The sequence below is a fragment of the Vulpes vulpes genome, chromosome 3, assembly GCF_048418805.1.
Source record: "Vulpes vulpes isolate BD-2025 chromosome 3, VulVul3, whole genome shotgun sequence".
Classification (NCBI taxonomy): domain Eukaryota; kingdom Metazoa; phylum Chordata; class Mammalia; order Carnivora; family Canidae; genus Vulpes; species Vulpes vulpes.
The window spans coordinates 60,630,267-60,653,791 of NC_132782.1; the positions used below are offsets into that span (position 1 = coordinate 60,630,267).

The 23,525-nt window shown below is 40.2% G+C and overlaps 1 protein-coding gene across 1 annotated transcript in view; it reads left to right on the forward strand.

The window, feature by feature from the left end:
- The window catches only part of KCNMB3 (potassium calcium-activated channel subfamily M regulatory beta subunit 3), a 26,290-nt gene continuing 2,765 nt past the window's right edge, over nucleotides 1-23,525 (forward strand). Inside the window, exons 1-3 of the mRNA XM_026007198.2 lie at nucleotides 1-62; nucleotides 16,878-17,069; nucleotides 21,127-21,325. Coding sequence (XP_025862983.1) covers nucleotides 1-62; nucleotides 16,878-17,069; nucleotides 21,127-21,325 — 453 coding nt within the window. The remainder of the gene's footprint in view (nucleotides 63-16,877; nucleotides 17,070-21,126; nucleotides 21,326-23,525) is intronic.

Sequence of the window (23,525 nt, forward strand, 5' to 3'; positions counted from 1 at the left end):
ATGCAGCCGTTCAGCGTCCCCGTTCAGATTACACTCCAGGGTGGCCGGCGGCGCCAGGGGAGGTAAGTCCCCGGCACATCTGCCGTGCGCAGGCAGTGGCTGGAGGAGCGGCCTCGGAGGGTGCCACCTGCCGCGCCCCGGGGGACCCCGCGCGGCCTCCCCGGGGGCGCGGACGTGGGGGGTTGGAGCCTCCTCCATTTGGCTTGCAAATTCTCGAAAGCAGGAACCTCTTTTTTTTTTTAAGACTCACCGGTGGTTCCAGGCACTAGAACACGGCCCAGAACGTGTTCGGTGCTCAGTCGCTCTCTCTTGGTTGAACGAAGGGTCGAGGAAATGACCACTGGCATGTGACACCCCCCGCCCCCCCGGTGAAGCACGCTTGGGCCTTGGAGTCACAGGCCTGGGTTCGAGTCTCAGTTCCACCCCGTAACTAGCTGCATGACTCTGGGCAAGTCAGATAACCTATCTGCCTCCCCCCCCCTTTTTTAAAGATTTTATTTATTCATCATAGACAGAGAGAGAGAGAGAGAGAGAGAGAGAGAGGCAGAGACACAGGCAGAGGGAGCAGCAGGCTCCATGCAGGGAGCCCGACGCGGGACTCGATCCTGGGTCTCCAGGACCACGCCCTGGGCCAAAGGCAGGCGCCAACCTGCTGAGCCACCCAGGGATCCCCTGCCTCCTCCCTTTGTCCATAAAGAGGGAATAGGAACGGTATCTATGTGCCTTAGCGGACTTTCTACGTACTACTGTCCATGCTGTGCCATTGCCCCCCCCCCCCCCCCCGCTCCATTTTAACCATTGTTATTAACCATCCACTGTACTCCTTAAGGGAGCAAGGGAGACAGGCTATCTTTTTTTAAAATTTCTTTTTATTAGAGTTCAATTTGCCAACATATCACATAACACCCAGTGCTCATCCCGCCAAGTGCCCCCCTCAGTGCCCATCACCCAGTCACCCCCGCCCGCCTCCCCTTCCACTACCCCTTGTAGAGTTAGGCGAGACAGGCTCCCTCAAGGACCCTTTTTTCCCTCCAGAGGAATGAAACACAGTGGGGCTGAGAGCCTTCAGTGAAGCCCCAGTCCTTCTGTCTGCTTCTGGGTTTGGGCTGGCGGGGTGCTCAGAACTGGGCAGCAAAATGGAGAAAAGAGAAATGCCTAAGGGTGTTTGAGGAATAGAATATTAAAAGCTGGCCAGGGGTGCATTTCTCAGCCAAGTTCACACGCTCTATCTGGAAATGTGGGTGGTTTGTTAGTGGCTTCCGTGGAGTTGGGAGCTAAGTGAAAGCAGGAAAGACCGCCGTGGTCACCGCGTTATCCACCTCCATCACCCTGTACCGACACACCTGGCACCTGAGAGAGAAGGAAGGAATGTGAGACAGAGGGGTTCGGGGGGGGGGGTGAGGGTCAGAGGAGGAAGACGCAGACCGAGGGGGAAGAGAGGCAAAAACACTTCTCTCCTAGAAATGCACTGATGCTTTTGTGAAAAGGCAATTAAAGCAGAATTACTCTCTGGCAGAAGGTCAAATGACGAACATGCGAGGGAACACGTTTTAATGCCCTGCTCACGGCATAATTAACTGGATACGAGAGCAGTTGTTCTCCCCAAAGCCACGCAGTCTCCCATTTTCATTGCTGAGACGCACAGTTGGATTATTGCTCTTGCCTCTTGCTGAACTCGATGAACCATGCTGACTTTACTCAACCTCATTTGCTGTTTCAAAAGAAGTTGTTAAATAATTTTGTAATTAAAAAGTAGAAGGCTGAAAATAATTACCCAAATCTCCCTCTGTAACACAAACAAATTACAGGGAAATACTAATTCAACATGCCAGTGAAACGAGTGTCAGGTGAATCGCCAAGCTCTGATGAATAGCAGCATCTTTCTAGAGCGCTTCTTGACAAGTTGCAGTGTTGGCGGGAGAGGCTGCCGGCATCTGCAGGGATCACAGCCAGATGAGCTTGTTCAAGCTCTTTGAAATCAAGTTTGCCTGAGGCTAAGCCAGAAGGCGTCTGTAGCAATGTGTGCGAAAAGGCTGGTGGGAAAGTCAATTCTATCTGCAGGGAAGCAACAGAAGGGGGTGGGTACTGCCTCCACTATGAATAAAACATCTCCAGGTAACACACTGGTCGGAAGTGAAAATATATTGCTGGCAAAAAGGAATAAAAATGCTGTTCACTCATCTCACTGGCTAGAGAGCAAAATTAGATCATTCGGAAATGCTTTGAGGTCCCTGGATGAAAGGCGCTTATAAATACCGCAAAGTTAATTACAGGGATGTTTATGGTCTCAGAAAACTGGAAAAAAACCAATATTCAACAATAAGGAAATAGGTAAGGATTTTATGGCATATCCAATGGATGGAATATTATGTGGCCAAAAGAAGGGTTACTCATGACATAAGAATTGCTCACGATATAAGAAAGGGCTTATTATGTTAGGTGAAAAGAAGATTTAAAAAAACCCCCAAAACCCTCTATATCCAGAATGAGCTCATCCTATTTAAAATAATACAGAGGAGGGGAATAACTCAGCAAGTGAACAGAAATGATCTCTGTTAGAATTGTGGGTGATTTTTGTTCTCTTCTGTAGACTTTTCCACATTTTTTGAGTTTCATAATCTGAGCATAAAAAAAGTACATTACTTTAACTAATCCCTTGGACATTTGTTGAGGCCTTCTTTATGGCTTGGTTTGTGGGTAGGTCTCACAACTGTTCCTTATATGTTTGAGAAGAATATACACTCTGTAGGGGACAATATTCTACATTATCATTTAGATAAAAAGCCTGTTACTGTGCTCAAATCTATTTCCCCACTGATTGATCTGGTTGAGCTAATCAGTTACTGAGGGAGGATGCAAAAATATCTCCTCAGTTGTTGGTGGATTTTGTCTATTTCTTCCTATAGTTCTGTCAGTGAGGCAATGCTATTAGGTATGTATATTGCTAGCTCTTCTAGATGACTCTTTAATCAATATTAGCACCTTCTTTATTTCTAAAAGACTTTTTGATCTGAAGGTGCATATCAGCTTGCTTTTCATTAGACTTTCCTGACAAACTTCAGCCTTTTACATCTGCATGTTTCATGTGATTTCTCTCAGCACATAGGCAACTCTAATTTCTTACTATTGTGGTCAGAAAAGATACTTGATATGATTTCAATCTTTTTGAATTTATTGACACTTGTTTTGTGGCCTAATGTATGATTCATCCTGGAGAATGTTCCATGTGCACTTGAGAAGAATGTGTATTCTACTGCTTTTGGATGTATGTTCTAAATATATCTATTAAGTCCATTTGGTCTAATGTGTTGTTTAAGGCCAATGTTCCCCTACTGATTTTCTGTCTGAATGATCTAGCCATTGATGCAAGTGGGGTGTTAAAGTCTTCTACTACTATTTTATTGCGGCCAATTTTTTTTCCTTTTTAGGTCTATTAATATTCACCTTATTTTAGTGCTCCTATGTTGGATGCATATATGTATTTATAAATGTTCTATCTTCTTACTGCATTGACCCCTTTATCATTATGTAGTGCTCCTTTTTGTCTGTCATTACAATCTTTGTTTTAAAGTTTACTTTGTCTGATATGAGTATAGCTACAACAGCTTTCTTTTTATTCCTATTTGCATGGAATGTCTTTTTCTGCTCCCTACTTTCAGTATGTGTGTCCTTACTTTTGAAGTGAGTCTCTTGGAGGCAGTATATAGATGGATCTTGCTTTTTTTTTCCTTCCCCAAACAGGCACTCTGTATTGATTAGAGAATTTAGTATGTTTACACTTAAATTAATTATTGATAAGTGTGTACTTATTGCCATGCTTTATTTTGTTTTGTTTTATTTTTAAATATGATGATTCATTCTCTGAGCACTTCGTGGGCACCTTAGTGATACAAGTAAAATGGAAGAAACACTCACCCATGGTCATATGATTCAACAATTCCCCCATTAGTGCAAATCCAGGAAAAATTCTCATGTGGACAATGTTACCTCTCATCCTCTAGGGGTTCCTTCCCCAAACTGGGGAGGTTTCACACGTGCATATACTGAATCCTTGGGAGCGATATGGGGCACATCTGCAGGGTTTTCTCTCTGCAAAACTCTCCCATCGGATATTCTGTCCTATGAGCTCCAGCCATCGTGATTTTCCTGGACTCTCAGGTCTGTCTTCTCAACTCAGGGAGTCACTAGGTTCTGCTGGGTTGCCCCTCACCACCCCATACCATAGCCTGGAAACTCTCTCAAGGGAAGAAGATGGGCAGGTACTAATTTACTATCTCACAGGATCACTGTCCTCTCACTGACTGATGTCCAGTGTCTTGAAAAATCATCATTCCACATCATTCCACAAACATCCACCACATCATTCCACACATGGTGTACTTTTTGGTTGTTTCAGATAGAAAGGCAAATCCAATCCCTATTATACCATCTTCGCAGAGCAAGCTCATTTGATGAAATGCAATGTTGCCATTTTAATAAATGAACTAGATTAATAATTACATTTTACAGATCGCCTTCCATCTTGAAACAATCTTGATTGAGACGTTTAAATTTGGAGAATAATATATTCTGTCTGGAACTTTTAGCATAGTTGGAAAATACACTTATTATATATATATATATATATTGAAATATATACTATATATACTATATATATTATATATATATATACACTAAAATATATATATATTTTTTTTTTTTTGAGAGAAAGAGTAAGGAGGGAAGAGGACAGGGAGAGAGAGAATCATAAGCAGGCTTCACATTTAGTGCAGAGCTGACTGTGGCAATTAGTCTCGTGACCCAAGATTATGACCTGAGCTGAAATCAAGAGTCAGACAATTAACTGACTGAACCACACAGGTGTTCCTCCTGTATATTGATGTTACATACTGAAGACATGAAAGTATGGCTAGGAAAAGCCCAAATCAGTGTGAGGTTGGTGGTGTCTGAGTGGGAAGAGACTTAGGGTTCAGGACCAGGAGGAAGTAAAATAAGGGCTTGAACTTTATCTACAATGTCTTATTTTTTTAAATAGAAAATATAAAACAAATATGTAAAAATGCCAGTGTACTAGCATTACTTAAATCCTTTTTTTACATTTGTTTTTATTGAAGTTCGATTTGCCAACAAATAACACCCAGTGCTCATTCCATCAAGTGGACAGCCTCCTCTGTGCCTGTCACCTAGTTACCCCAGCCCCCCGCCCACCTCCCCTTCCACAACCCTTTGTTCATTTCCCAGAGTTAGGAGTCTCCCATGGTTTGTCTCCCTCTCTAATTTTTCCCACTCAGTTCCCATCCTTTCCCTTAAAATCCCTTTCACTACATCTGTATCTTTGGGGTAAATACCCAGTAGTGCAATTGCTGGGTCATATGGTAGCTCTCTTTTTTAGCTCTTTTATTTTTAATTTTTTTTATTTTTATTTTTTCTTTTTTAGCTCTTTGAGGAACCTCCACACAGTTTTCCAGAGTGGCTGCACCAGTTTGCATTCCTATCAACAGTGCAATAGGGTTACCCCGTCTCTACATCCTCGCCAACATTTGTTGTTTCCTGTCTTGCTAATTTTCAACATTCTCACTGGTGGGAGGTGGGATCTCATTATGGTTTCGATTTGTATGTCCCTGATGGCAAATGATGTGGAGCATTTTGTCACGTGCTTGTTGGCCATGTGTGGGTCTTCTTTGGAAATTTTGTGTTCATGTTCTTTGCCCATTTCATGATTGGATTGTTTGTTTCTTGGGTGTTGAGCTTGATAAGTTCTTTATAGATCTTGGATACTAGCCCTTTATCTGATATGTCATTTGCAAATATCTTCTCCCATTCTGCAGGCTGTCTTTTAGTTTTGTTGACTGTTTCTTTTGCTGTGAAGAAGCTTTTTATCCTGATTAAGTCCTAATAGTTCATTTTTGCTTTTGTTTCCTTTGCCTTCATAGATATTTCTTGCAAGAAGTTACTGTGGCCAAGTTCAAAAAGGTTGTTGCTTGTGTTATTCTCTAGGATTTTGAAGGATTATTGTCTCACATTTAGATCTTTCGACCATTTTGAGTTTAAGAGTCTGGTGTAAGGTAATGGCCTAGTTTTATTCTTCTGCACGTGGCTGTCTAATTTTCCCAACACCAATGATTGAAGAGACTGTCCTTTGCCCAGTGGATATTCTTTCCTGCTTTGTTGAATATTAGTTGACAGAGATGCAAGAGTGGTTCATTGAGGGGCCATTTCTGGGTTCTCTATTCTGTTCCCTTGATCTATGTTTCTGTTTTTGTGCCAGAACGACACTGTCTTGATGATCACAGCTTTGTAGTACAGCTTGAAATCTGGCATTGTGATGCCCCCGGCATTGGTTTTCTTTTTCAATATTTCTCTGGCTATTCGAGGTCTTTTCTGATTCCACACAAATCTTAAGATTCTTTGTAACAATTCTGTGAAGAAAGTCCATCATATTTTGATAGGGATTGCACTGAATGTGTAAATTGTCCTGGTTAACAGACATTTTCGCAATATTAATTCTTCCAATCCATGAGGATGGAATGTTTTTCCATCTCGTTAAGTCTTCCTCAATTTCTTTCAGAAGTGTTCTGTAATTTTTAGGGTATAGATTCTTTCCTCTTTGGTTAGGTTTATTCATAGGTATATTAAGGTTTTGGGTGCAACTGTAAATGGGATTGATTTCTTAATTTCTCTTTCTTCAAAAAAAAATTTTGTCTTTCTTCAGTCTCATTGTTAGTGTATAGAAATGCCACTGAGGGATCCCTGGGTGGCGCAGCGGTTTAGCGTCTGCCTTTGGCCCCGGGGCGCGATCCTGAAGACCCGGCATCGAATCCCACGTCGGGCTCCCGGTGCATGGAGCCTGCTTCTCCCTCTGCCTATGTCTCTGCCTCTCTCTGTGTGTGACTATCATAAATAAATAAAAATTAAAAAAAAAAAAAGAAATGCCACTGATTTCTGTGCATTGATTTTGTATCCTGCCACATTGCTGAATTGCTGTATGAGTTCTAGCAATCTTGGGGTGGAGTCTTTTGGGTTTTCTATATATAGTATCATGTCATCTGTGAAGAGGGAGAGTTTGACTTATTCTTTGCCAATTTGAATGCGTTTTGTTCCCTTTTGTTGTCTGATTGCTGAGGCTAGGACTTCTAGTACTATGTTGAATAGCAGTGGTGAGAGTGGACATCCCTGTCCTGTTCCTGATCTTAGGGGAAGGGCTCTCAGTTTTTCCCCATTGAGAATGATATTTGCTGTGGGCTTTTAATAAATGGCTTTAAAGATGCTGAGGAATGTTCCCTCTATTCCTAACTCCGAAGAGTTTTGATCGGAATGGATGCGGTATATTATCAAATGCTTTCTCTGTATTTATTGAGAAGATCATAGGGTTCTTGTTTTTTCTCTTGTTGATATGATCTATCATGTTGATTGTTTTATGAGTGTTGAACCACCCTTGCATCCTGGGGATAAATCCCACTTGGTCATGGTGAATAATCTTCTTAATGTATTGTTGGATCCTATTGGCTAGATCTTGGTGAGAATTTTTGCATTTGTGTTCATCAGGGATATTGGTCTATGATTTTCCTTTTTGGTGGGGTCTATGTCTGGTTTTGGGATCAAGTTAATGCTGGCCTCATAAAATGAGTTTGGAAGTATTCTGTCCATTTCTATCCTTCGGAACAGCTTTAGTAGAATAGGAATTGTTTCTTCTCTTTTTTTTTTAAAGATTTTATTTATTTATTTATTCATGAGACACACACACACACACACACACACAGAGAGAGAGAGAGAGAGAGAGAGAGGCAGAGACAAAGGCAGCGGGAGAAGTAGGCTCCATGCAGGGAGCCCAATGTGGGACTTGATCCCGGGTCTCCAGGATCATGCCCTGGGCTGAAGGCGACGCTAAACTGCTGAGCCAACTGGGCTGCACAAATTGTTTCTTCTTTAAACATTTGATAGAGTTCCTCTAGGAAGCCATCTGGCCCTGGACTTTTGTGTCTTGGGAGGTGTTGGATGACTGCCTCAATTTCCTTGCTGGTTATTGGCCTGTTCAGGTTTTCTATTTCTTCCTGTTCCAGTTTTGGTAATTTGTGGTTTTCCAGAAATGCATCTATTTCTTCTAGATTGCCTAATTTATTGGCATATAGCTGCTCATAATATGTTTATTAAATGGTTTGTATTTCCTTGGTATTGGTTGTGATCTCTCCTCTTTCATTCATGATTTTATTAACTTGAGTCTTTTTTCTTTTTAATAAGGCTGACTAGGGGTTTATCTATCTTATTAGTTTTTTCAAAGAAGCAACTCCTGGTTTTGTTGATCTGTTCTACAGTTCTCCTGATCTCTATCTATATCATTAAGTTCTGCTCGAGTCTGGTATCTCTCTTCTTCTGCTTTGTTTAGGCTTTACTTGCTGTTATTTCTCCAATTCCTTTAGGTGTGAGCTTAGCTTGTGTATTTAAGTTTTTCCAATTTTTTGAGGGAGACTTGTATTGTGATGTATTTCCCTCGTAGGACCCCTTTTGCTGTATCCCAAAGATTTTGAATGGTTGTATCTTCATTTTCATTAGTTTCCATGAATCTTTTTAATTTTTCTCTAATTTCCTGTTTGACCCATTCATCTTTTAGTAGGATGCTCTTTAACTGCCATGTGTTTGAGTTTCTTCCAAATGTTTTCTTGTGATTGAGTTCTAGTTTCAAACCATTGTAGTCTGAAAATATGCAGGGGACAATCCCAATCTTTTGGGATCAGTTGAGACCTGATTTGTGACCCATATGTGGTCTATTCTGGAGTAAGTTCCATGTGCACTTAAGAAGAATATGTATTCAGTTGCATTCAGATGGAAAATTGTGTATATATCTGTGAAATTTATTTGGCCCAGTGTATAATTTAAGGCCCTTGTTTCTTTGGTGATGTTCTGCTTAGAAAATCTGTCATTTGCTGAAAGTGCCGTGTTGAAGTCTCCTGCTATTAGTGTATTATTATCTAAGTATGTCTTTACTTTGGTTATTAATTGATTGATATACTTGGTAGCTCCCACATTATGGACATCAATATTCATGAGTGTTAGGCCTTCTTGTTGGATAGACCCTTTAAGTATGATATACTGCCCCTCTTCATTTCTTACTAGTCTTTGGTATAAACTTTAACTTACATGATATGATGATTGCTACCCCAGCTTTATTTTGAGGACCATTTGAATGGTAAATGAGTCTCGACCCCTTCATTTTCAGGCTGGAGGTGTCCTTAGGTCTAAAATGAGTCTTGTAGACAGCAAATGGATGGGTCTTGCTTTTTTACCCAGTCTGATACCCTGTATCTTTTGATGGGATCATTTAGCCCATTCACATTCAGAGTAACTGTTGAAAGATATAAATTTAGTGTCATCGTATTACCTAGTCAGTCTCTGGTTTTGTGGATTGTTTCTTGGGCTCCCTTTTTCTTTTACAGGGTCCCCCTTAATATTTCTTGTAGAGCCAGTTTGGTGGTCACATATTCTTTCCGTTTCTGCCTATCCTGGAAGGTCTTTATCTCTCCTTCTATTTTGAATGACAGCCTTGCTGGATAAAATATTCTTGGCTACATGTTATTCTCATTTACAACCCTGTATATATCATGCCAGCCCTTTCTGGCCTGCCAGGTCTCTGTGGAGAGGTCTGCTGTTAATCTGAGATTTCTCCCCATATAAGTTAAGAATCACTTGTCTCATGCTACTTTAAGAATTTTCTCTTTATCTTTGAAATTTGCTAGTTTCACTATTAAATGTCGAGGTATGAAACAGTTTTTATTGATTTGTGGGGGGTGGTCCTGTCTATCTCTTGGTTTGAATGCCTGTTTCCTTCTCCAGATTTGGGAAGTTATCAGCTATGATTTGTTCAAATATACTTTCCAGCCTTTTCTGGAATCCCAATTAGATGTATATTCTTCCTTCTCAGGCTATCATTTATTTCCCTAGGCCTTTCCTCATGGGCTCTTAATTGTTTTCCTCTTTTTCCTCAGCTTCCTTCCTACCATCAACTTGTCTTCTATGTCACCCACTCTCTCCTCCACCTCATTAACCCTAGCAGTTAGGACACCCAGTTTGGATTGCATCTCATTTAATATATTTTTAGTTTTGGCCTGATTAGATCTCAATTCTGCAGTAATAATGTCTCTGGCATCATTTACACTTTTTTTCCCAGAGCCACCAGTAGCTGTGTAAATGTCCTTCTGAATTGAATTTCTGACATTGTATTTAAATCCAAATTCTGTAACTCTGTGGCAGAGAGTATTGCTTCTGGTTCTTTCTTTTGTGGCAAATTCTTCCTCCTAGCCATTTTTTCCAGTGCAGAGTAGCTGTATGAGTGGGCTGAGTCAAAAATATCAACCATGACCTAAGTAAAATACACCCTAGAGGATTCTGAAGAGGTCAGAGACCAGAAAATAAAAGAAAAAGAGAAACAGAAGAAAATAAAAGGACCAGTAAAGTGAAAAACAAATTTTAAAACAAAATAGTAAAAAGAAAAAGCCAAAAACCAAAAACAAAGAAGAAGAAAAAAGAAAAGAAAGTAAAGAAAAGAGAAAGAAAAATAAGGGGGAGATGGTGGTGGTGAGGAAGTGGTAGTGGAGAAAGAATATAGTCTACCTGAGGGGTTCTAGAGGGTGATCCTCTTGGTTCTGAGTGTATTTTGTCCTGTATGTTAGAAGATGCTCAATCCCAAATTTATACAAACCAGCAATACTTATATAAAGCCCCAACATTGACCACAAAAAAGATGGGGGTGGAATGGCAAGGAAGAGAGAATATAATCTCACAAAATGAACTGGTAGGGTATTCCACTTGGTTCTGATCGTATGTTGGTCATGTTTTAGATGGTACCAGCTCCACCATTGTAAAAGAAAATGAGACAGAAGAAACAAAAAACAAATACCTGTATCTCGTATATCTACCAAAATTAAATTGAATACGTTGAAGGGAATCCAGAAGTAAAAAAATAAATCTAAGACATGTAATTGTAGAAGTATGAAAGTCAAAAAGGAAAAAACTTCAAAATGAAGGGTTGGTAAAATATTGTAGTTAAGGTGGGAAAAGAGAAAAAATATTGGAAATTTTTAGTCTATATAAAAATGAGCCATAATGGAAAAAGAAAGAAAGAAAGAAGAAGAAAGAAAGAAAGAAAGAAAGAAAGAAAGAAAGAAAGAAAAAGAAAGAAGGAAAGAAAGAGAAAGAAAGAAAGAAAGAGAGAAAGAAAGAAAGAACCCTCTAGTTCTTTTTTTTTTAATTTTTTTAAATTTTTATTTATTTATGATAGTCACAGAGAGAGAGAGGCAGAGACACAGGCAGAGGGAGAAGCAGGCTCCATGCACCGGGAGCCTGACGTGGGATTTGATCCCAGGTCTCCAGGATCGCGCCCTGGGCCAAAGGCAGGCGCTAAACCGCTGCACCACCCAGGGATCCCCCCCTCTAGTTCTTTTATACTATTTTCCCTCAGTCCTGGAGCTTTCCAGTGCTGCTTGGTCAAAAACTTGCTCTTCCTCTGCTCTTCCAGCTGGTCTTCTGGGGGGAGGCGGTGCTGTGCTGATTCTCAGGTGTGTGCCTGGGTGGAGATGCCCCGCCCCTTGCTGGGTGCTGGGCTCAGTGTGAACTGTTTACCCCGTGAGGCCTGTGTTCCCTGGTGGCCCCACCCTCCCAGGCATGAGGTGAAACAAGGTGGAATGACAACAATGGTGGCAGCCAGATTTCCAGCTCTGGAGTCAGCTTCCTGAGTGTGACTACCCACAGGCCCCAGTCCGCACTGGTCTAGATGCTCCCAGCAGCTGGCACTGCTCCCAGGGGTGCTGCTCTGCACAGCTTGGGGGTGCCCCAATGGCAGGAGAGTTACCACTGTCCTATTCCCCCCGCCACTTCCTTTTGTCCTGGGGGGAACGCAGGATTGCCAGCTGTGTCTGATTGGTGCCCTGGTATCCAGGGCCCTGTCCCACTGGACCCATGCTCCCAGGGGCCATGACTCTGGAAGGGAACTGAGCACAGCTACCTCCATCAGGAGCTGCTGTCTGACTGACTGGCTTCTCCCAATTGCCCCCAGGGGACTGCCGTGTTCCAACCCTTTACCGAGATCGACCTGTGGTTTGTGGTGAGCTTTCCCTTGAGCGCCCTTCCTGTTATAGTGACTCTGGGATTCTTGAGGCTTCACTGCCCCTCCTGCGGTTCTGCCCGATTTCCCTGCTGAGCTGTTTTCCATCCCGGAACACTCCTTTGCAGTTTTTTAAAGTTCCTGCTTCTCCAGGGTGGGCCTTTCCTCTCGTAGCTTGGCTTTAGCCCAGCTCCTTGCAGTGCCCCTCCCCCACTTTATTCTTTTTTATTTTTTTCCCACCTCCCTACCTTGTTAGAAGCCAAAACTTTTCTCTCTGTAGCATTCCAGCTGGTCTCTCTTTAAATCTCAGGTCAAATTCATAGGTGTTCAGGATGTTCTGAAAGTTATCTAGGTAAGTGTGTGGGGCCAGAGGAGTTGAGGACCCTACTCTTCTGCCATCTTGCCCCTCCCTCCCTCCCTATTGCCATGTTGTTAATTGTTTCCTGGCCATTTTTGTAGTTCTTCTCTTTTTCTCGTCCCTTGTATTTTGATGACTTTCTTTAGTGTTGTGTTTAGATTCCTTTCTCATTTGTATGTGTGTGTATTTACCATCTGTTTTTGCTTTGTGGTTACTATGAGGTTCACATATATCATCTTATGTATATAACAGTTGATTTTAAGCAACTTAAATTTGAACACATTCTAAAACTACATTTTTTATTCCCTTCTATGGAGCTATTTTATGTTTTCCATGTCACATTTTCCATGTTTTATTTTATGTATCTCTTAACTAATTATTATAGATTTAGTTAACTTTACTACTTTATAAGTGGCTAATTCACTACCTTTACTATATATTTACCTGTTCTAGTGAGAGTTTTTATTTTCTATGTTTTCTTATCAATTAGTGCCATTTCTTTTCAGCTGAAAGAAATCTCTTTAACATTTCTTGTAAGGTCAGTTTAGGAGTGATGTACTTCTTTAGCTTTTGATTATGTGGCAAACTTTTTATCTCTCCTTCAGTTCTGAATGATAACCTTGCCGGATAGTGTATTTGTGGGGTTTTTTTTTTTCTTTCAACATTTTGACTGTCAGGCCACTCTCTTCTGGCCTGCAAAGTTTCTGCTGAGAAATCTACTGTTAGCCTTATGGGGTTTCCTCTGTACATAACAATTTGTTTTTCTCTTGCTGCTTTAAGATTCACTCTTTACTTTGACTTTCTGACATTTTAATTATAATGTGTCTTATTGTGGATCTCTTTGGATTTATCTTTTATGGAACTCTCTGGGCTTCCTAGAGTTGGATGTCTGTTTCTGTCCCTAGGTTAGGGAGGTTTTCAGAAATTATTTCTTCAGATAACTTTTCTGCCACATTTTCTCTTCTCATTTTGGGACCCCCTATAATGTGAATGCTATTTTACTTGATGTTGGTCCCTTAAGCTGTCTTCATTTTTAAAAATTCCTTTTTCTGGGGATGCCTGGGTGGCTCAGCAGTTTAGTGCCTGCCTTTGGCCCAGGTCGTGATCCTGGAGTTCTGATCTGGTCCCACATCCGGCTCCCTGCATGGAGCCTGCTTCTCCCTCTGCCTGTGTCTCTGCCTCTTTCTGTGCCTCTTATGAATAAATAAATAAAATCTTTTAAAAATTAAAATAAAATTCCTTTTCCCATTTTGCTCCTCTGTCAGAGTGAGTTTTATTGTTTTGTCTTCCAGTTTGCTGATGTCTTCTGTTTTATTCAGTTTGCTATTGAACTCCTTACTGTGTATTCTGCAGTTCAGTTATTATGTTCTTCAGTTCTGTGATATCTGCTTAGTGCTTCCTTGTAATTTCTCTCTCTTTGTTGAAGTTCTCACCATTTTCATTCATCCTTCTCCCGAGTTTGATGAGCATCTTTATAACCACTATTTTGAATTCTTTATTAGGTAGATTACTTATCTATTTTTCTGAGGTTTTGTCCTGTTTTTTCATTTGGAACATATTTCTTTTTTCCCTCATTTTGCTTGACTCTTTTTCTATGTATTGGGCAAAATAGCTCCTTCTCTCAGTCTTGAAGGAATGACCTTGGGTAGGTAAGGAATCTTCTAATTCACCCTTTTTCCTAGCTCTTGGTTGTCACTCAAAGCTTTATAGTTGTCTAAACCGCTTGACTTTTTCTGTATGTGTCCCAGCTGCTGAGGGTATGTCAAGACCTGTCAGTATTCCAAGGGGGAGGAATTTCATTTAGTCCCTAGTTTAAGGTTGATTGGAAGCCAGATCTTCAGGCAACAACTGTAAAAGTATGCAAATATATACAGTCTTCTGGGGCTGCAATTGGAAGCCTAGCTGGCCTTTATACCAGGTGATCTAGAGGTGTTTTCTGGATGAGAATTGCAAAAACGGGCTCCAGACAAGTGTAAGGCTCCTTCTGGGAGGTCTTATTGAGCTGAAGCAGGACCAAGAGGGTGTGTAACGATTGTGTATCCCTGCTTATGTTCTCTGGGAGTGCCTCCTTAGCCTCTAGATGTATGGCAAATCTGAAGCCTGTACTTCGGGCTGAAGCTCCAGGCTAAGTAAATAGGCCTTTTTCACAGGCAGATTGTGTGTTTCAGTCTGCTATCTGTGCATTGCTCTGGAGGTGGTGGCCTGCTAAGAACTGTCTTTCTAATTGTTACATTCCGTGGAACTCAGGAACACCAGTGTCTTCGTCACCAGGGTCAGGTGATCAAAGGTTGTCTCCTGTATGGATGCTGTCCATGCACACTGAAATTGTGCCCATTGTATATCAACAAGTATAATTGGATCTATTAAATCAATCTTTTGAAAGTGCCAGAGAGACATCATAATAAGCTTCTTCATGCACTGATTCCATGGACATCTTACACTCGACCTCCAGGATGACTTACAATATGAAGCAACTAAAGTCCAGTTTCAGAACATAAGGGAAAAGACAGGGTATTGGGTATTGGAAACTTACAAAATATCCAAATCTTACTTTATGGCTAAAATCTTAGTCTCTCATATTTGTTGACAAATTATAAAATGTACTGCCTCAAATTTCATTAAAAAAGTTTTCTCCCTGCCCATTCTCTGAGGGTGGGATCATAGCAGGTGAGTGAAATATCAAATGAGATTAAAAATCTCCAAACCAGGTTCTTGATTCCTTGTTTAATAAAGTAGTACTAATGAGGGAATATTGCCATCCTCTGAGGCCAGTGCTTCCCAGTAGGGTTCCTAGAAAATCCTAGATTCCTTGACATTCCCCTCATTGTCTTTGAATTCTGAAGATGTTGCCAGGGAGAAAAGGAGAGAAAGGAGAAGGGGATATGTGGGATAAAGTATAATATATACTTTTGAGAAAATATATACTTTTGGAAGAAAACAACTAGCAATTCCCTTGACAAGGTTTAGTAAGCCTTTTATGCAGTTTGATGGTGTTTGAGTTTCTACAATTATAACTGCATTTGTTTGGCTTAAGATTTTAAGACTCTTAAAGTGGAAATTCCTCTGCGACCCAAATGCCTACTGAGCAAGGAACAGCAAATCAATGACATTGACTACAGGAAGTGGTGGGACTATGTCAAGTTGGAGAATACATGCTGGTCCATAGGGGCAGCCTCTGCTTGGCTTGGCCAGCTGTTCATATGCAGGAGTGTGGGCCTTATGATTTTTTCAAAAGTCAGAAATCAGCATTTTAATGAGAAACTTCATGATTTTTAAAATGTTAGAAATTAACCCCACATTAAAAAAACACAGAGAAGGTCAAATTAAACAGGTCTGTGGGCTGGATGCTGTCCAAGGGTCACCAGTTAGCAATCTTTATTTTGGACTTTACTGTTCACTGGACCCTCATTGTGAGATAAGTTATCATATCCTTTGCTGGTACAGAGCAGAGAGAAGAAAAAAAATGTAGGGCGATTTACACAGAGCTGTGAGTGAACAGAGAGGAAGAGAAGAGGGGTGAGAGAAGAGAAGACAGCAGTGAAGTCTTCATTATTCTGAATGGATTGGCTATGGGGCACCAAGTCCCATGGTAAATATGCTGCCTTTCCATGCAAAGAATAATATAAAGAACAAATCAAATCCTATTTCCGGATGCCGTTAATTCTGCTTTACAAGTGTTGAACCACCCTTGCATCCCGGGGATAAATTCCACTTGGTCATGGTGAATAATCTTCTTAATGTACTGTTGGCTTCTATTGACTAGATCTTGGTGAGAATCTTTACATCTGTGTTCATCAGGGATATTGGGCTATAATTGGATGCTGTTAATTCTGAATCTGAACTTTCTGAGTCATTCTTTACATATGGAACTCATTAAAGAATGTAAAAATTGGGCAGCCCAGGTGGCTCAGTGGTTTAGCGCTGCCTTCGGCCCAGGGTGTGATCCTGGAGACCCGGGATCGGGTCCCATGTCAGGCTCCCTGCATGGAGCCTGCTTCTCCCTCTTCCTGTGTCTCTCATGAATAAATAGATAAAATTTAAAAAATATATATAAAAATTATTTTTAGGGGGAATATGTAGTATCTCTGACAGATAAGCAAGTTCATAACACCTATTTACATAACAAATGAACACTACTTATAGGTAATTCTTTTCTAGTCATCAAACAGATCTCTAAAGACTTCCTATTGTTTGTTATATGTAAAAAATATTATGTTAATAATATTTAATAACACATAATTTTAGCTTGTTTAGGTGGACTTTTTACCAAGCCCTGAACATGGGATTTCATTGTGTTGCTCTGAACCTGTTCACTATCCTCAGGTGGATGGCAAATGGGATCATCCCTCCACCCACCATGGGTTGGTAAATATTTCCATTTCTTTATTAGCTTATTGAAATATCTTCTTCCTACTTCCTCCAAAGGACAGCCTTCACTGCCTCAGGGAAGAATAGGAATATAGACCACCATGATGGAGACCTACCAGATGTGCACAAAAAGCTGCCGCCCAGTGCTGGAGAGGACCGAGCCATGCTGCTAGGGTTTGCAATGATGGGCTTCTCAGTCCTCATGTTCTTTTTGCTTGGAATAACTATCCTAAAGCCTTTCTTGCTCAGGTAAGAAACAGAAAAAGGAGACCCAGAATTTTCAATTCAGATCAAGCACAATGGTAGAGAAGGGGAGACTGGCTTTGGCTTCTTCAGCTCTCCTGATCATTGTCTAAAGGAAGATGAATCATCTGTTTGTCTCTCAGTGCTGGGAGGCTGTTGGGTGTGGAGGACGGGGTGGTAAGATAATAGGAGATATTTCTTTGCCACTACCCCTCTTCATTCTGAAAAATACTTTTAACAACTAATCCATAAATTAGATATGCTTTTAGGTAAGAAATTCTTCCTTTAACAAGCAGATACCACAGGGTATGGTTAATTTAAGTCTTTTGCATGAGCACAATAAAAGTTATTTAAGTCTGAGTTTTTTGAGTTTGACAATGTCCATCTAGCACATAGTAGTTGCTCAATAAATATTAGTTTCCTCCTTCTGTTTTCATTGGTTTCCTTATTAAATACATCTAATAACCATTATCATTTATTAAACATATACTATATGCCAAAATAGACTATGTTTTGTCCTATTTAAGTCTACAGCAAAACTGATGGTAGCATTATTTTATCATTTAAATTTTCCTTTTATAAATGAGAAAGCTGTGACTCAGAAAGGCCAAGTAACTTGCCCAAGGTCACTTAGCAGTAAAGAACCTGCCTATCATTTTGATAGAAGACTCCTTGCCTCCTAATACTTAAATGAATTTAGCATTTGAGGGGGGCAGGAATGAGAGATCTCATTAGGGCAGGGGAAGAGCTGTTTAATTTTGGAGGTGGCTTATATAATATGGGTTACTTTGAGGGAGGGCAGTACTGAGTAGGGGAAAAGCAAGGGACACAAAAGTAATAGATGGCCAGGGGACTGGGCAGAGGGAGGCCTAGGAGTACAGTGAAGAGAAAGGGTCATAGGATGGGCAGTAGGTGACCTGTTTTGTTATTTATTGGATTCTTCTCTTGCCATTCCTAAGTTACCATTATTAGGGCAATAATGTGGCGGTCACCATTGCTACAGCACACAGTGCCACTATTAGAAGGGCCCAGGAGAACTGTCCCCCTACGTATTAGTCCCAGGAGAATATGTTCTGCTTCTGATCAACCAGTCTTTTATTCTTTTTTTTTTTATAAATTTATTTTTTATTGGTGTTCAATTTGCCAACATGTAGAATAACACCCAGTGCTCATCTTGTCAAGTGCCCACCTCAGTGCCCATCACACAGTCACCCCCACCCCCCACCCATCTCCTCTTCCACCACCCCTAGTTCATTTCCCAGAGTTAGGAGTCTTTCAGGTTCTGTCTCCCTTTCTGATATTTACCACTCATTTTTTCTCCTTTCCCCTTTATTCCCTTTCACTATTTTTTATATTCCCCAAATGAATGAGACCATATAATGTTTGTCCTTCTCTGACTTATTTCACTCAGCATAATACCCTCCAGTTCCATCCATGTCGAAGCAAATGGCTGAGTAATATTCCATTGTATACATCCAGCCTTTTATTCTTGGACACCAAAAATCCTACATGTGATTGTATTTCCTTACAACCAATTGCTTTGGCTACTAGGAAGCTCAGAGCCAAATTTGTGGCCCAGTTCTCACAATGTAAGGGATCTTATGGTCTTCAGGTTACATGATTGTACCTCACTCTTGACTTCTAGCTCTCTACCTACGTTTTCTTATTACTCCATTATATATCTATCTATCTATATATAGATATAGATATATATAGACTTAGACTTGTCCTTATATATATATATTTACTATATATATAATTGCTCCATTATATATATAATTACTATATATAATTACTATAAATATATATAACTACTCCATTTTATATAAATAATATATATAATATATAATATACATATTTATATATATATAGATTTCTGTATTTATATCTATCTACCTAGCTAGTTAGCTGCATTACACATATCTATGTAAGCTGAATAAATTGTGTGTGTGTGCATGTGTGTGTGCACATGTGTGCAGGTCCAGGTCAGATTATTTTTTAAATGTGATAATTTGGGAAGTGGTTTGAAGATACATTCTGCAACCTGACATGAAACTGTTGCTTGTATTTAAATTTCACTTTCCTAAGCATTTCCTAAGCATTTCTGCAAATTGTTTGCTTAAAGTAATTAAGTGAATGCTGAAGAGTGGTGCATTCTCATCTGTCTCTTGCCTTGTGATCTTGTGCCACTTCAGGGAGTGGTTTTGCTCCATTGAAGGTGGCCTGAATAGCTCATACCTGTCCCCACTCCCTTAGATTCTCATCAAATAAGGTATTTTGCCTATTTGTAGACAAATAGACACACAAGAACATGCTAATGTTTTCAGCTCTAAATGCATCCCTGGTTCTACTTGAGAGGCCTGGCCTGGTCCTTGTGCATAGGAAAAAACGTTCTGTTCTCCATATTGGAACTTTCTGAAATCTTCAAGGAAAGTTCAACCATACTCAGTTCAGCCCTCAGTTAGGATTCTGAGAGCTTAAGTTTTAACACAGGTAAACAAGCAACTCTAAAGTTTCATTTTAAGATGCTTAGTGTAAATAAGTACAGAATTTAATTTTGTGAAAAAGCAGGCTAGTGTTAAACCTGTGGAAGGAACCTTATTTTCCATGTTTGTATTTTCACTTGTCCAACATTTTATCATATTTAGGCTGCATCCAGTGATTTTTTTTAAAGCTCTGGCCTTGAGATTATTTTAAACTGCACTGTGTCCCAAGTTTATTATGTTAATAAAGAAAAATGCTTACCTATGGCCAATGATCCTAATGGGAGTGCAATGTGAACCTAGTTTCAATGAGGCTTTTCAAACATTGACTTTAGAATTTGCTGATCTCATTTGTGTTTAAGTCACCAGGAGATCAATACAAGGATCCACCTAGGTGTGTGAGGGTACCTGAGGAGCTGGCTGTACGTTCAATCAAGCATTTCCTCTCACCTTCATTTACTTTATCTTAGACTTGTCCTCTAATACTTTGCTATATATTTGTTTTTTTCAACACTACCACAAAAATCTTCTTGGGCAGGAATTTTGTCTACCACTTCTCATAGCACCTAGAACATTCTGTGTATGTAGTACATGTGCAAATTCTTAAGAAATGCTTTCCAAGTAAAACTTAATTCAGTGTAACACTTATTGAGCCTCTACTATGTGGGAGGCATGGTGCTTCATGCTTTGAGGAACATAAAGATGAATGTAGCTCCTGACTTTAAGGAACTTGATAGCAAAAACAGTAAGTTTTCTAATGAGAATTCCTTCTTTGATTTGTATTTGGCTCTTTGGAAGTAGACTGAGTAAATGGAACTGTACCTTGTTACTAGAATTATGGAGGCTATATTGACTAAGGGCCACATTGACTGTGGTTGGACCTCTTCCAAAGGAACATTTTTGTCAGGACAGGCCAACGGGTACATCTTGAGATCACGAGGCATGAAAGAGGATGAGATTCCTGAGTATGTGGTTACAGTAATATTTGTCAAAACATGGTTTACAAATACCTGCATCTTAAATACTGCTAAATATAGATTCTTGGGCTTGAACTCAGATCAACTGAGCCCAAATCTCTGGGAGTTAAGCCATAGAATTCACAAATTCTTCACTCTAACAAACTTGGGCGAGTGATTCTGAAGTTTGAAAACCATTGATCTAAGGGTTGGTGTGGCGAGAAATATGCGCGGAGGATAATAATTGAAATGAAACTTAGCAATTTGCTATTTATCCCCTTTCTCAATGTTCTCCATGTTCCCTAATCATTATGTACCTTCTGTAATGGTTCTACATTACCTTGAAATAAACAAATGCCTTAGGTTAACACATTAGAAATATAAAACTATGGGCACCTGTGTGGCTCAGTCAACTGAGCATTTGATTCTTTCATTTGATCATGGTTCAGGTCATGATCTTGGGGTTGTGAGATCGAACCCTGTATCAGGTTCCACACTGGGCAGGGAGTCGGCTTGAGATTCTCTCTCCCTTTCCCTCTGCCCTTCTCTCTCTCTTAGAAAAAGAAAGAAATATTAAAACTAAATTTGTAGAGAGTGAAGATCATTATTTTTTTCCAATTGAAGCACTCAGAGAGAAGAATCAAACTGTACCGTCATCCGCACTCATATCATGGATGACTGGATGGACTGTGCTTTTACCTGTGGTGTGGACTGCCGGGGCGAGGGCAAGTACCCATGTCTTCAGGTATTTGTGAACCTCACCCATTCAGGTCAGAAAGCTCTCCTACACTATAATGAAGAGGCTGTCCAGATAAATTCCAAGGTAATGTAAAGTTCATGTAGTTAAAGAGTTCTAATTATAGCCCCCTTTCCATGCCAGACTGTCTCCAGCAGAGTGCAATACCTGGGACCATCTCTGGGAATAAATCTGTTTCCCTCCGGTGAATGCCTCTATAGTGGTCTAAGGATAAATAAAGCTAAAAACATTCTTGGAGGTAAAAGCAGGGTACATAGAATGGAATGATTCCAATTTCACAAACTAGTGTCTGACATTTATAGGCTGAGCCAGTGAACAGTCATTTGTGGGCAGTCTTACTTTTAGAGGTCCCACTCCCTATCATATCAAAAATGTTAAAATATACTTATAATCCATCTTAAATCAAGTAAACAATTCTTCTTATCAAAGAAATTAAAGGATTATTATAATTCTGAGTTTAATAGGTTACTTGATTGGTTCATATGATGTATAGTGTACATTTACACCTGACTATGAAAGTTAGGTTGCACTAGATTAGTTGACATGCTATACTTTGTTGTCTTTACTTAGGCACTAATCAGTCTTATGATTTGTTTTGTTTTGGATGCAATAATTTTTAAGGTCTCAAACGTTTCTGTAGGACCTAAGCACAGTGCTTTCAGTGCCTAGTGGATATGCTTTAAAAAAAAAATCACCAGCTGACAGATCCCTTCTTCACTGGTTCTGTCTGCCAGGAACCAAAGCCTATGTAGGATCCCTCTCTGTGCCTAGGGTAAAGCCTCAACATGCTATCTTTTAGGGGAAGATTTTACTATGGGAAATCAAGATAAATATGCTAGAGGCATTAATAGGTGTTGAAAGCATATAGTGATCTCAATAGACATTTGTTGAATGGATAGAGACTGAGTGCCTGTATGTGGAGGGAGCGTGGTCCTTATGAGGCTGGTCATTGCATCTTCTGCAATGTCTGTATTCTAAGAATTTTTCCCCACATTTCTGCTTTATGCCTGGAAATGGCCCTTTCATTCTGTGCCCTCCTGCCCACTCTTCATGAGCTCTGCAACAGGTTTCATCATTGAAACTCTCCAGTAATAGCTTCAGTTTTAAGGTCTTTCTGAATTAAAGCTGTTGTTTAAATGTGTGGTCTTTCAGTGTCCTCATCTTACTTCCTCTTCCATATTCCTAGTGCTTTTACACACCCAAGTGCCACCGAGACAGGAATGATTTGCTCACCAGTGCTCTGGACATAAAGGAGTTCTTCGATCACAAAAACGGGACCCCCTTTACATGCTTCTACAGCCCAGACAACCAATCTGAAGATGTCATTCTCATAAAAAAGTATGACCAAATGGTTCTCTTCCACTGTTTATTTTGGCCTACGCTGACTCTGCTAGGTGGTGCCCTGATTGTTGGCATGGTGAGATTAACACAGTACCTGTCCCTACTGTGTGAAAAATATAGTGCTGCACACAGAGATGAGGTGGGTGGCAAAGTACCTTATGTGGAACAGCATCAATTCAAACTGTGGAGTGTGGGGAGGAGCAAAGCAAGGAGCAGAGAGATCTTAAGATGGTGGCCAGATTAAAGTCTTGGCCTATGGATGCTTGGTGCTTTTTGCCTCTGAGGACCTAATGATGCCACTTGCAGACTAACCATGTAGAGGCAATTCAAACATTTAAAAAGTCTCATTATGTATTCTAGTTTTTCTATAAATACATACAAACTCACCCTCTTTTCTTCTAGCCTAAATTTCTTTCCACGTGCATCAAGGCAGCACTTTTTGTTCCTACATGGCAACATGAGCTCCAGGTAGCTATGCTTTATCTTATTTTGGCTTTATTGGAACTCACTGGTGTGGGATAAATGATGAGGGTATCTACCTATTGAGTACTGAACAAGCAGCCTAGTTCTCTGCAGCAGAGTTTACATCAAAACATTTTTCAAAAAAAAATAGTAACGAGCAAGTCATTCACTGTTAGGAAGATTGTAATCTGGTAATTTCAAAAAATGTGGACCTACCATTTTTTGGAATGGTGGACCTCACCATTCATGATAAAGGAGGAAAGCCCCTGCCTAGCAAATTCACTAAGTTTAGAGCTATTCATACTTAACCTTGCCATGTACTATGTAATTTTGCTTTCAGCAACATTTTTCTAGTTAATTATGCTTTCCATAGCTAATCTTATTCTTTGTGCACATTCTGGTGGGAGTGGGAGAGATGGCCAGAAATGTGAAGCAGGGAGAAGCTGTACTGAATGGAATTTAA